Genomic DNA, 13408 nt, shown 5'->3' with positions numbered 1-13408 from the left:
GCTATTCTTCTATACCACTCTGTCCTTTTCATTGCTTTACTTTCCCATTTGTGCAGCAGAACCAAGGCAGTTATGGGAGATGGAGATGGATTCTTCTCTGGTGCATATGTGATGAATGGACTGAACTAAATTCCAGCTGCAGAATCTCTTCCTGAAAGATCACAGCTGGAGTTTCAGATCGCAGGCACAATTTGCAATGCTAGCAATTAGGGGAAAAAAATGTTTGTTTTACTAGCAAACTGAGCCACTGAGTCACCAGGAAAGAGTATAAATAGAAATGCTGTTTTCAGTCACTTCTCAGAGTTTAACCGGGCTGTAGTGAGCGCACAGTTCTGAGAAACGTAACTTTGGAAACCTTGAGTAACAGAATTCTGTCCAACTCTCAAACATGTAGATTTAAACCTGACCTGATTGAACTAATGTGGGCAGTCCTCATGCACCTGGAAAGAAGGGGTAGTCCCAGAAAGGAGGGAAGCGGGATGCCATAATTCCACTTGGAAATCTTAGAACTGAGTGGCAGGTTGTGACCTCCTCCCTAGGGACAAAGCCCCAAAATGAGGCCAAGGGAAAAACCAAGGCAGGGAGTTTTGACCAGGGAGTTTTGACCACAGCAGGGTTGTTTTCTGTAGTGTAAATAATTTCCTCCAGTCACCGTCTCATAAAGCAGTGTTTTAGCTGAGTAGATAATTGACAGTAACAAAGAAAGATGAGAACCTGTGATTCTGTAGTCTGAGTTGGAGGCAAATTTGGGTCTAAAATGAAAGGCCCTGCCTTGGAAAGATCATTACTTGATGTCTTGATCTTCTGAAGAAATGCAATGTAAGCAGGAACTGCGGTCACCAAAAAATAGCATGGTAGATGCTGCTTTACAGTGTTGTGGGAAATGATATCTTTAGAAATGGACACTGACATAAATGGCAAGTGCTCACCAGTACACCCTGATAAAGTGTAATTAGACTTGAGCTGACTCTTACTGTAATTACTGATTTTGTTAGTTATGCTCTCAGAGCCACGTTCTTCTCAATCGTGGGGAAAATACACTTGCATCTCTGCTTATATTGGGGCCTGGCCTGCTGTCAGCAGGAGTTTTACATGCATAAGGTCCGCAAGATCAGGTGCCCCTGGGAGCAAAAAACTTCTTTTTACTGTTGCATGGATGGCGAGGTTTCCAAGCAGTTTTGTTTGACTTGTACTGTTTTCATTTAGAAAGGACTGATTTTTGGCCCTCTTGTAACTTAAAAAATGTTGTATAATTTCCCTTATTCTCTCCATTTCTAAGAAGTATGTGCTGTAGGCATTGCTAAGAAATAATGATTGGTTTAGTACTTAGCATAGTAAGAGACCTTTGTGGTACAATTCTTAATGATTGCTGTTTTTAGGTGATAGAGTTTTGTAATCAAATGGTGTTGTGTAATTATACTGAAATTTACTTCCAGCTCTGTAAGCGCTCATGCAAATAACTCCTAAAGTCACCAAGCATTGTAATCCTGTTGAAAAATGACATACTCTTCAGATGTAACTCCCAAGTTTATGAGTCGTGCAGTTGCAGGGCAGTAACCTCAGACTTTGGAAATGCACATCGTGATAACAATGCCCTGTAATGTCTGAAGCTTGGGACTTTCCATCGCAATGCATCCGGACCCTGAGAGTGTTTTGCTGATTTTTCCTTGGGTTGATTTCCTGTGTCTTTTGTTTTGCAGCTTAAGTGAGAGCTTTTTCATGGTGAAAGGAGCAGCGCTTTTCTTACAACAGGGAAACAGTCCACAAGGGCAGCGGAGTCTGCAGCATCCTCACAAACATGCAGGTTACTGATTAAATCACTCATTGAAATGCTTTCCTGTGTTTGGTTGTGCTGTGCACAGTTACAGACTAAGTGGGAACATGGAAGTGGGGAATTCCCCCTTGGCATTAGAGTGGGCCATTGTGCAAACCCCTGAATTACACCAGATTTTCATCCAGTTTATGAGGGAAGAAGTTAATTGGAACAGATAAGTGTTGTGTCCCTGTCTAAATTTCTGCAGTTCTCTGATCGTTGTCACTCACCAAAGTAGAAAATGATCCTTCCTCTATGAACGTGATAATATTCACTACAGTGTCCTCTAGTTTAGCGCCTTTGAGGAAGATTTGCTGAGCTGTGTGAGGCTGCTTTGAACTGCCAGCCGTGCTTTCTGCCTTCTCGTGGGAGAAATGTTTGATTTTTCTGCTTTACTCACTGAACTTAATCTCCTTTGTGTTCCTCTCACTTTATATAGCAAGAAGCCGAAGACACTATGCTGGGCTGTTCTCTTTTCTTGCTCCACGGCTTTGCCATTTTTTCTGAGGTTCAGTAAGATACGGGCTACCAACCAGGGCAAGGGTGCTCTAGCTTGGTGGCCAGCACGGGCAGCAGGCCTAGTAGCCCAAGTCAGAGCCATAGTCTGTCTCCAGAGCTAGGATCGAAACTGGAGGTCAGGAATTGGATACCACAGCCAGGCGCTCGAGTCAGTGTCTGTAGTGAGGAGCCAGAGTGAGAGGTTAACTTCAGAGGGCAAGAACTGGAGTGAGCATGGTATCAGACGTGGGTGGGGGGTGATGTAGGCGAGGGAAGGGATTGCTTTGCCAAAACTGCCCACAATCCCCGGCTGCCCAGCGAGAGATGGGGTTGCAGTGGTGCTGGGGGAAAGCTGGGGCTGGCGTAGCTGCCCAGCCACTGGGAAGGCAGAAGCCACGGCGTGGCTTCCTGGCTAAGACCTGGACCAGAGCCTGGGCTGTGGCTGTCCAGCTACCCCAGGAGGGCTGGGTCTGCAGCTGTCTAGGGAGGTCCGGGGCCAGGGATGTCCAGCCACCCAGGGAGGGATGGAGATGGGCACAGGTATAGGGCTGAGGCCAGGACCACACCTCTTTAGCCACCAGGGGAAGGCTAGGGCAGGGGCCAAGACTTTCTGACCCTCTAGCCACCAGGCACTGTGGCCAGCTGGGAAGGGTGGAGCTATGCCACCCCGTGGCATGGGGAACTGAGGAGGTCAGGGGCTGGGAGCAATAACCTGGTGTGGGGGTTGGGCTTGGCGTCAGGGGAAAGGGCATCGTGGTGGCAGTAGAGACAGTGCGCCAGGCAAGGCTGGGACAGGGTGAACAGGGCAAGGCTGGGACCCGCCTTCCCCAGCTGGGCCTTCACCCGCTGCCCATAGTGTCAGACAAGGAGGGGCTCAAGGCAGGGGCAGGACAGAAGCAAGGCTTGAAGAAGCCAGGGAGCTGCTGCTGTTGCTAGCTGAGGAGTCAGCTTGCTGGCCTCAGCAGTCATTCAGGTTGCATGGCGATCAGGCAGCTGCTGCAAGCCAGCTGTGTTGATGGGTAGTTTCCCATGTTAGCTGAGCCCTTGGGCAGCCATCCAGGTGAGAGTCAGATGCCGCCCACCTGATTAGTACAGCACTGACAATCAGCAGGGTGTGTTTCTGCTGGTGGTACACATCTGTACACGCCTCAGTGCAAATCGCAAAATTTATTCTGCACCTGGATGGAAAAATATCCTGGGAACATTGCTGATGAGGCTGACTCGAGACTATTTCTGCTATACGTCCTGATTCCTAGCTGGCCTGTGAGCACAGACCTAAACTTAAATGGGCGAATAATCCTTTTGCAAGCACACATAGTGCTTCTCATTGGACACAATCCTTGCAGGAGGAAGTCATGAGATCAAAATCTTGTTGATTCTATGATTGAATTTTTGTACTCCGGGGAAGATATTTTATCCCATCCAGTACCCTAATTCAGAGTGATTATCTTTAAAGAAGGAATTTTCAGTTAAATCAATTAATTTCGTTGTTGCTTCCTTGAAAAAATAGCTCATCAGTACTGGTGTGTCTGTGTTACAGCCTTGACTTTTAACAAGAAATATAAACAGCATGCTAGAGGGAATGCATAATAGACATATAATAAAAAGCAACAACAACAAGCAACCCCGCTCTTTTCTATAGACTTTTCCAGTCTAGTTTTTTTGTCATAGGGCATTGAAAAGAGCCAGTTTTAACAAATGCCCTTTGAAATAAAAATAATTGACTTTGATGTGGTAGATGGAAAATGGAAAAAAGCTAATGGCAAAATTATGTCACCCAGTGAAAATGGGGTATGGGCACCAGAGCTGCATTTTACTCTCTCTTTACCGTCTTTGATGTGTATCCAGTCTGCACCATGGGCAAGGACCAACTCACACGAGGGTTTGAGGAGGCAGAAGGAAGGCTTTTGTGCAGTGCAGACAGTCCCCGAATGAACCCTGGGTGAAACGGAACTGAATGGAATAGCGGAGCCACATTTGCAGATCAGCATGAGGCCTTTGGTATGTGTATCCTTAGGATTCAACCGAAAAGGAGCATAGCATTGACCAGAGACCAATTCAACTATATCAGCAATGAATTGTAGGTACCTATCCCACAGTGCCTGTAGCCCTGTTGCATTCTGGGTTTTTGTGCCTGTGGCTTATGGGAAAAATGTGCCCCAAGTACTTGTGGGTGTCTGATGTCAGTGTCCCAGAGTGCAATGTCCCCAAAGAATTTCATGCCATTTTCTGGGTCATTTTCCAAAAGCCTGCCTCTGGCTTGTGCTGCTGCGTGGTGCTAGTGTGGATCCTGAACAGCTTAGTGTCACCAGTGAGAGGATGAGATGGATGCGGATGACGATACTGAAGAAGTGGAAAACAGGAATACAGAACTGCTGTCTGCTCTGGCTGCATTGCTTGCAGTGGAGTGCCGGTACTGGAGAGGTGAAACCAACATGTGCTGGTGGGACTGCTTTGTTTTGGAGGTCTGGGACGACCAGCAGTGGTTGCAGAACTTCCGCATGCGCAAGGCCACTTTCATGGAACTTTGTGATTTGCTGTCCCTCACCCTGAAGCACTGTGATACCAAAAGGAGACCTGTTTTGAAAATTCACAAGAGAGTGGCAATTGCTCTGCGCAAGTTTGCAGCACTCAACAGCTACCGGTCAGTGGGAAATCAATTCGGGGTGGGCAGATCTACAGTTGGGGGCTGTGGTGATGCAGGTAGCCAGTGCAGTCTGTGACTGTCTGATGTGGAAGACAGTGACTCTGGAAAATGTGCAGCACATAGTGGATGACTTGGCTACTATGGGGTTTCCTAACTGCAGTGGGGCAATAGATGGAACACATATCCCCATCCTGGCCCTGGGCCACCTGACCTCAAAGTACAAAAACCGGAAGGGGTACTTCTCCATAGTGCTGCAGCTGTTGATGGATCACACAGGTCATTTCACTGACATCTACGTGGATGGTTGGGAAAGATGGATGACGCTCACCTCTTTAGAAATTCTGGTCTGTACAGAAAGTTCTAGGGTGGGACTTTCTTCCCAATGCAGAAAAATCAAGACTGGCAACGTGGAGATGCCCATAGTGATACTGGGTGAACCTGCTTACCCTTTGTTCCCTTGGTTCACGAAGCCATACACAGGCACCCTGGACTGCAGCAAGGAGTGCTTCAACTACCGGCTAAGCAAGTGCAGAATGGTGGTGGAATGTGCCTTTGGCTTTTTAAAAGCCCAATTCTGGTGCCTTCTGACTTGTTTGGACTTTTGTCAAACCAACATCCCCACCCCCCGTGGGTGTAGCGTGCCATATTCTCCATAATATTTGTGAATCAAAGGGGAAATAATTCATTCCAGCATGGGTTACAGAGGCAGATGCCCTGGGTAGTGCTTATGTACAGTCAGACACAAGGTCATTCGCCGATGCACATGTGGAAGCAACAACAATCGGAGGCTTCGAAAAATAGCTTTAAGAATGAGCAGACAACCATATGAATCTGCTGCATTTAACTATTGTGATACCGCCCCCAACAATGATGTGTGCTTGACCTTTATGAAAGCACTTCCAACTGCACCCCACGCCATGTGAATCAGTAAATGACACACAGTGGTTTTCACAAAACTGTTGTTTTTATTTATCTGGGGGAGGGTTAAGGGTAGATAGGAAAAAGAAGGGAATCTTGCCGTCACATGTGGTGGAATGTGAGCCTTTTGCGGTTTGGATAGGTCCTGGACATGGAGCAAGAGACTGTCCTTGTCCTCCTCCCCACCCCACGTTCAGGGACCCTGATGAGGGGTGGGGGTTGAGCCATATTGAGGGGACGCCGGGCAACAGGGTGTGGAGGCCATATAATGAGTCCTGTGGTGGGTGACCCTCTGCAGCTCCAGAATGGAACGCAGGGTCTTGGTTGGCTCCCTGACAGCCATCAGCAGCTCTGCCGAGTCCTTGCTCCTGCATGGGAGCATGGTTTGCTGCCACTGCTGGGTCCACCGTCTGTCAGTGGCAGCTTTGACTTACTCCCTGTTGGCCTTTTCAAGTTGCTGCAGGATAAGGTCCTGCTGGGATCTTTTCTTTTGCCTCATGGCAGTGACATTGTCTCCCCCACTCATGCTGCCTGTTGAAGATGTTGAAGGTGAAAATTCAGATACAATTTTTGAATGTGACACAGAGTGCTCACCCATAGAATGAATGGGTCTCTGTTTGAAAATCATTGCAACTTTTGTTTTCCGAGGCTGCTTTTTGTTTCTTAAGGATGACAATAAATCAGCAGAAGCTATTAGTTATCCTGAGCATTTCATTGCAGACATGGTAAGATATGGTCAGCTTAGGGATGGTGGGGGGTGGGATCTGCACAGCTCGGTGGCCACGTGGCTGGTGGGAGGGATTGAGCCTGCCACATGCGTGGTGGGCTGTTGAGGGGTCTTCCCTGTATATTGTAAAGTACAGAAAAAAACTTTTTTGGCAGCTCCTTATAAATCCTGTGCAGGGGAAAAGCCATTTAAAGCAGGGCAAGCCAATTTTAAAGCTGTGGGGTGGGAGGAGAGAAGGCCAGGAGAGCATGCCAGCCACATGGCGTGAGGAGCCAGAGATCCCACCAGCCACATGGTCTGGCATGGTGGTCCTGGCAAATTTAAATGGCCAGGGAACAGTGCAAACACTGTAATGAAACTTCTTGTAGGTTGATAAGAGACATCAGCTCCCAAAGAATAACAGAGAGTGAAAAAGAAATTATGTGCTTGCTGTGTGAGCACAGGGCTGGAAAATTTGCCAGAATGCTGTGTGATGCCATGATGCCAGATTACTTACTGGTTGCCTGGTGTGGCAGGGTGTGCTATCATGGAAGCCGCAATAAATCAGGCCTCCCCAAAACCCTTGTGTGAAAAATCAAAGAGTACCCAGCTGAGGCCTTTATGGAGATCTCCAGAAAGGATGAGCATGCCATCCCCAGAGATATTAACAAGCTGTTCTAAGGGGCATAGATCCACTGTGCCTGAGCCACAACCCACTTACAGCAGTTCAAAAAATGTGCTTCACAGAAGCAAGCCCACACCCCAGCCCACCTGCAACCCGCTTGTAACATTCTAAAAATACGTACCAGAGGAGCATTCTGTCATTGCTGGGTCCCAGAGCATCGGGTGAAGATGGGGGGACTGGGTGGAGGGTAACGAAGAGCTCTGGTCTGGCAGTATCAGTTTCATTGAGCGCCTGTTGAACATCAGCATCCTCCTTTACATTGGCCTCCTGCTCCCCCTCTTGTCTCCCACCAGAGTCCTGAGGACAGTCTCTCGAAGAGTTCCTGTTAGCCTTGGGCAGTGTGGGTCCCTCTCAAGAATGGCATCCAGCTGCTGGTAGTAGCAACACAGCTTGGGAGATAACCCAGATCACACCTTGGCTTCTCTCACTTTGTGATAGTTCTGTCCTGAAATCCTTTACTTTGACCCGGCATTGCTGAGCATCCTGGGTGTAACCATTCTTGATCTTGCCCTGCAAAATCTTCTCACAAATGTTTGCATTTTGCTTGCTGACTCGCAGTCTGCTCGTCACTGATTCTTCACCCTATGCAGAAATGAGATCCAGGATCTCAATGTGGCTCCATGACGGAGCTCTTTTGTGACCCTGAGAACTCAGATTAGCAGAACCCTGAGTAGTCATGGTGGCAAGATGGCTGGATGCGATGCATGGCTCCTGAGGTGCACAATCCACACTGGTCAGAAAGAAAATGAATTCAAATTCCTGGGCTGCCTGTTATCTACTGCCTGTACACCTGGAGCACAGCCAGAACGGATACCTGTGGGACATCTCTGGAAAGCAATAAAATCAATTTAAAGTAACACTGTTTGCACACTAGCATTAATTCTACCCTTTAAATTCAAACTTGGCATTATGTTGCCCTGGAAGGTTGACACGAGAAAGGAAACCTTAGCGCCCCTTAAAACTGACCTAATGGTATTTGCAGTAAGACAGTCACATGGTAAAATCAAGCTAAGCACCTTAAACTTGACTTTATGCTGTAGTGTAGACATAGCCTTGGGAACACAATTCAGGCCCCACGCTTGCAAAGATCTTGGGGCGATGCTCCATGTGGGATCGAGGCCTAGGAGGTACATGACCCAAAGGCCTTGCTGCTTAGCTCCATAGATTTCATTTCTTGACTTTAGGCAGGAAAATCTAATTTTTAGATGCTTCATTTAGACGTTGCTGATAAACCTGTCTAAGAACGTATGTGTATTCTTATTCTTTCCAGTGTGCTAAACGGGAGAGAAGTGACAATAGAGAATTTAAATGAAAAGTACATTAGGACAGTTGAGTATACCTAGGGTTAAAGAGACTCAGCCCCACTCAGCCCGTATTTTCATGTGTTCTGCCTTTGACAGCTTTGGAATAGGTGGTTAGCTCAAAAAAGTCACCATCAGGGCACGTTGCATGAGGGAGCATGTGGGGAAGACACAGTGTGGTACTGTGTGCCTGCTGCTCAGTAAACACTCCAGAATAACAAAGAGCATGTTTGAATGCCAGGCCCTGCTTTTGACTTCTCAGATTGTCAGCGATTTCATATGCCCAACAAGCGTCCGATGGGAGGAGCAATGTCTTATATAGAAAGCTGCGTTTGCGTTATCACGTTAGTAGACAAGTCTTGATTTATTTTGAGGTGTATGTGTGACAGGATCCCGTAACCCGTTTTTACCTAACAGGAACGTGTCTGCTTCTGTAGATTCTAAGTGTGTTATTGCATGACTGCTACTTTCTGCGTTCAGGTAAAATGTCGCTGTAACTTCGTCTGGGTCCAGTTCTGCAGCCTGCACATATGCAAAACTCCTTCTGTATCCCAAGGGAGATCTCCTGAGGCCGGCTGTCAGACTCAAGCCCATCATCTTGTGTGGCATTTGCAAAGCATTTATTTTTATAGATTTAATCTTTCAGGACTCTTTAGTTTCCCATTCTCCCCTCCCAGTCCCTTCCTTGCCTACAGCTCTTACCTTCAGTGCGGGATGTGGTAGCCATAAGACAACTCTTGCGGGTTATAATTTGAACCAGTGGCAGAGGCATTCCTTACGTTCTAAAGCCTGCCAAATGCTGAAGTGTCCAGGTCTGATGACAGGCCAATTAGTTGTGAATCCAGGAAGTTCAATTCTGTTGTTATCTGAAGAATTTTCTGAGCCTCTGAGGCTTGAATGGCTTCCCAGATATTCTCTAGTTACAGGAATGTCACGTTTCTCTGTACGTCGGGGGGAAGTATGCAGCTTAGTGCAGTAAGCAAGAACCCTGGCAGCATCTGTTGATTATTTCCCTGTCATCTCTCCAGGTGACTTGCCCCAGCACCTTCAAGTGATGATCAACCTTCTGCGCTGTGAGGACAGGATCAAATTGGTAAGAAGATTCTGCCGTTTCTGCCCGTTTTTGACTCAGAGGAGTCTGAAATAGCTCTGTGATCATGGGCCGTGCTTCCCTTTTAAAGAAGGTAAAAAATCTTTGATATGAATCCCGCCTGTCCGAACAATGCAGACAGCCGCAAATCTGTAGAGGACGGCACATCAGAAGGGGAAGGCCGGAGTTACGTCAGGTAGGGTCACTGCGACATTGCAGTGTAAGAGTCATAAAAAGAAGAGCTGAATAAGCAGGGTTCCCTCTATTTTTTTCCATTGGTGGGTGGAATAAATGTTGTTATGCTCACAGAGGCATGCGCGGATGTGCCCCATCCACAGAAACACAGGCTGCCGACTGTGCATGCTCTGCTAATCAGCTGGGCAGCACCTGAATCTCTCGTGGGTGGCTGCCCAAGTGCTTAGCTTGCAAGGAACACGGTGGAAGAGCCCTCTTATTATCTTCCTAGACCCCAGTCCAGGGCAAGATTGGAATATTTATCAGCTTTCCTACTTCATCTTTTTTTTTTTTAATTCCAATGTATTTTCCCTTTGGGCTTCATTGTATAACAAGTTTCAGAGAAGGGGGACATGTAATCTAAGCAAAGAAACGGTCCCCTTCCCTCCCTTCTATAGACATTGGTTAAACTAGCAGTTAAGTGTGTGCAAAGAGAGGATGGACCGGGGCTTCCTGTATGTTTGTGCAGCAGCGAAAGCCCTGCAGTCCCAGGCTGATTGGGGCCTTCAGGCCTGACTGCAATACAAATAGTGAACTCTAGCAGTAATGGTAATCGTGATCATTGGTAGCAGTTTTGCAGAGCTGTGTTGCCCTCTTTTAGGCCGTGCGCTTGGAAAGCGCGTGGACAGACCGAGTCAGGTACATGGTGGTCGTGTATAGCAGTGGGCGACAAGACACAGAAGAAAACATTTTATTAGGAGTGGACTTTTCCAGCAAGGAGAGGTAAGTCTGGCAGATTTCTCACCTGTCACGGAGTTTCAGCAGTACACTCTCTCTGCCTGATTCCTGTAAAGATGAAGGATCTTGGAAAGGCCTTCGAGTCTTTTGTTACATTGCTGCACTGCAGACAGCTCAGGGCAAAGTACTGTATGCACAGTCGTTTGATAGCACTGAGGCATGTGACTGCTCTGCAGCCCATTAAAGTAGCGAAATGTCTAAGCCCCCCCCCACCCCCACCATGTCTGCAGTTACTTAGAGCTGCAAAATTGGAGGACGCTCTTTCAGTAATGCCCAGTATGTTGTTAATTTCCCAGAGATGGACAATGATGGACCTGCATGAATTTCTATGTAGCATAGCGCTCCTGCAAAGAATAGATGAGAGATTAGGGTTTTATGGCTACCTTTTTTCACATTTCAGTTCTTTGCTCCATCTGGGATACGGACCCATCTCGTGATAACAGTTGGTTTAATGTTTCCAAAGCCTCATAAAATACTATGTAATCCTCAGAATCCTCATGTTCACCAGTTTTATAGATGACGAAATAGAGGCAGAGAAATCATTACTTGCCTCAAGGACACAAGCAGAGTATGTGGTGAAGAGTGAGGACACTTTACTCTAAGGTGTAGCCAAAATGCGGGAGTGGGGGGGTGTTAATGTTTTCCCTTGTCTTTTAAAAAAACAGAGTGGTTTTTCTGTACTGTGAATGAAAAGGGTAGATATGTGTTAGGAGGGAGTACATCTACTAATATAACATGTAGAAGGAAAATGTTCCCATTGATAGTAAATGCACTGGCTGTGCCTGGCTGTGAAGTTCCTTCTCACTTGCCACTTTTCCTGCTGCTATTGATCATTGAGGTGGCGGAGACAGAGTGGACCATTAGTCTGCCTTAGGGAAAGCCCAGAATGTTTGCTGCATCTTGTCCAGAATGAAGATGGACTAGTTTTGAAATCATGTTTGCTAGTGGTTACTGGTACAAAACAGGGGGCTGACCTGGGAAATAGTCCTGGCACATATCCCAGAGCAGCCCTGAATGCTGGGTTGGATGTTCTTTTCAAGGACAGCGATCCCTGCAAGAGTAAGGGAGCTGAGAGAGCAGCATGGGTAGAAAAGATGGTCGGAAGCCAGGCTTAGCAAGCACTGAACTGGGTATCCGAGGGAGGGAAGAGAAAGTGAGGAAGGCCATGGGGGAATTGGCAGAAGACAGTGCCAAGAGGGTATTGAATATGTTGGTAATATCTAGGAAGAAGCCCTGCAGCTAGGGTATGACTGTCATCATGGAAGAACCTGGGTGTTTCATGTGGCGGTAGTGCAGGAAGGACTAAGGCGGTTATGTCTTTGTAGATTAGATTAGTGAAAACATTTCAGCAAAAAACAGAGTCAAAAAGTCATGACAGTTTTCCCCAGCAGCCCTGGCTCCTGAGTTGAGGGTGGAATAAGTGTCCTTGGCTGTCACCATTCTGAGTTATTTGAATGGGGCTTTCGTACCGATTCCCGTTGATACATGTTTTCCGTGGAGATCTGAAGTGGGCATTGTCCGCATGTGCATTGAAGCTAACCTGTTGGCTGCCTTGATCGGTTGTATCCATGGTTATGATCTGAAAAAATCATTTTGAATTCTTCACAGACTGGCTGCTGCGTGCATCAAATTTCCTTTAAAGTTCAATATTTTGGCAGCTTAATTGTTTACTAGTTAAAGCATCTAGGCTATAGCTTGGTCTAGTTGTTTTTGACAGATTTTTTCTCTCACAGTGACGTGCTCTTTTGGGTTAGGTAAACTTGCAAGACCCCTTCATGCCTCTTCCAGGCAAAATGACTGAGTGAAAACCCCACAAACTGCCCTTTAGGGTCCTTTGTACCCTGATTTTATGCTTAGCACTGGTGGGTCAGAGCTCTCGGTGTCCAGATAACTGGACACACAGGTGTTTGGTGGGCTGGAGACCACGTGCCATTTGCTGAGGGAATCATTCCTCTTTGGGGCTGTCTGTGTGGAAGATGCAGTAAAGCTCAAAGGTGGCCTATGATAGGATCCATGATAGCCTCCTGGCGAGAGAGGGGAAGAGATGCAGTTGGTAGCTGCAGCTTTGGAAAAGGGGTGACTCCATCGCTGAAGAAGAGCATGCCGGCCTCGGAGCAGCCCTGTAGCTTTTCGTGAGTGGCTGTGCGATTATACATTGTGTACGTGAACTTCAGTGTTGCAGTGAGAGTTGCCAGGGTGGGAGGTGAGGTTTTTAAATGGAGATAAACAGCATCCAGAATCAACTGGGAGTTAATTGTGGAAAGTAACCTTAGGGTGTCCTGCCTTTGAACTCCTTACAACAGCAGCACTGAGTGCTGTCTCTTTCTCCTTTTCCATGGTAGTAAAAGCTGCACTATCGGGATGGTCCTGCGCCTGTGGAGCGATACCAAGATACATCTCGATGGAGACGGGTATGGTGAAATAACATTTTAATGCCTCGAAGGATGAATTTGAATTTCAAGAGAACAAGACCTAAAAGTTCTGATTAGAGCCCTGAGGCTGCTGTTACGGGTTTATTCCGCCCAGTGAGAGGCCTCTTTTAAGAGTCTCTCTCATTCTTAAAGTGAAGGAGAGTTAAAATGTAGGTTCCTTCTTCTCAGTCCATTTCACTGATGGTTTATTTTTACGTACTGCTACCCTAGTGCCGTCTGATAGAATGTTAGATCTTATTAGCGATTTTCTTAAAGCAAATGGATACGCGATATTTATGCATTGCAGTACACTTGGACAGATTTTTTTTTCCCTGGACATTTTGTTCACCAATGACATTAAGAGCCA

The 13408-nt window shown here is 46.9% G+C and overlaps 1 protein-coding gene across 2 annotated transcripts in view; it reads left to right on the top strand.

The window, feature by feature from the left end:
* SSH1 (slingshot protein phosphatase 1) overlaps positions 1–13408 on the top strand; it is a 56211-nt gene that overhangs the window by 24106 nt on the left and 18697 nt on the right. For both annotated transcript variants that reach the window (XM_075012791.1, XM_075012793.1), the window contains 4 exons: positions 1701–1804; positions 9597–9661; positions 10494–10615; positions 12973–13041. In XM_075012791.1, the coding sequence (XP_074868892.1) occupies positions 1701–1804; positions 9597–9661; positions 10494–10615; positions 12973–13041 (360 nt within the window). The remainder of the gene's footprint in view (positions 1–1700; positions 1805–9596; positions 9662–10493; positions 10616–12972; positions 13042–13408) is intronic.

This window comes from Carettochelys insculpta, chromosome 18 (genome assembly GCF_033958435.1).
Source record: "Carettochelys insculpta isolate YL-2023 chromosome 18, ASM3395843v1, whole genome shotgun sequence".
NCBI classification, from domain to species: Eukaryota; Metazoa; Chordata; order Testudines; family Carettochelyidae; genus Carettochelys; species Carettochelys insculpta.
This window is presented reverse-complemented; position numbering and strand designations above follow the sequence as displayed.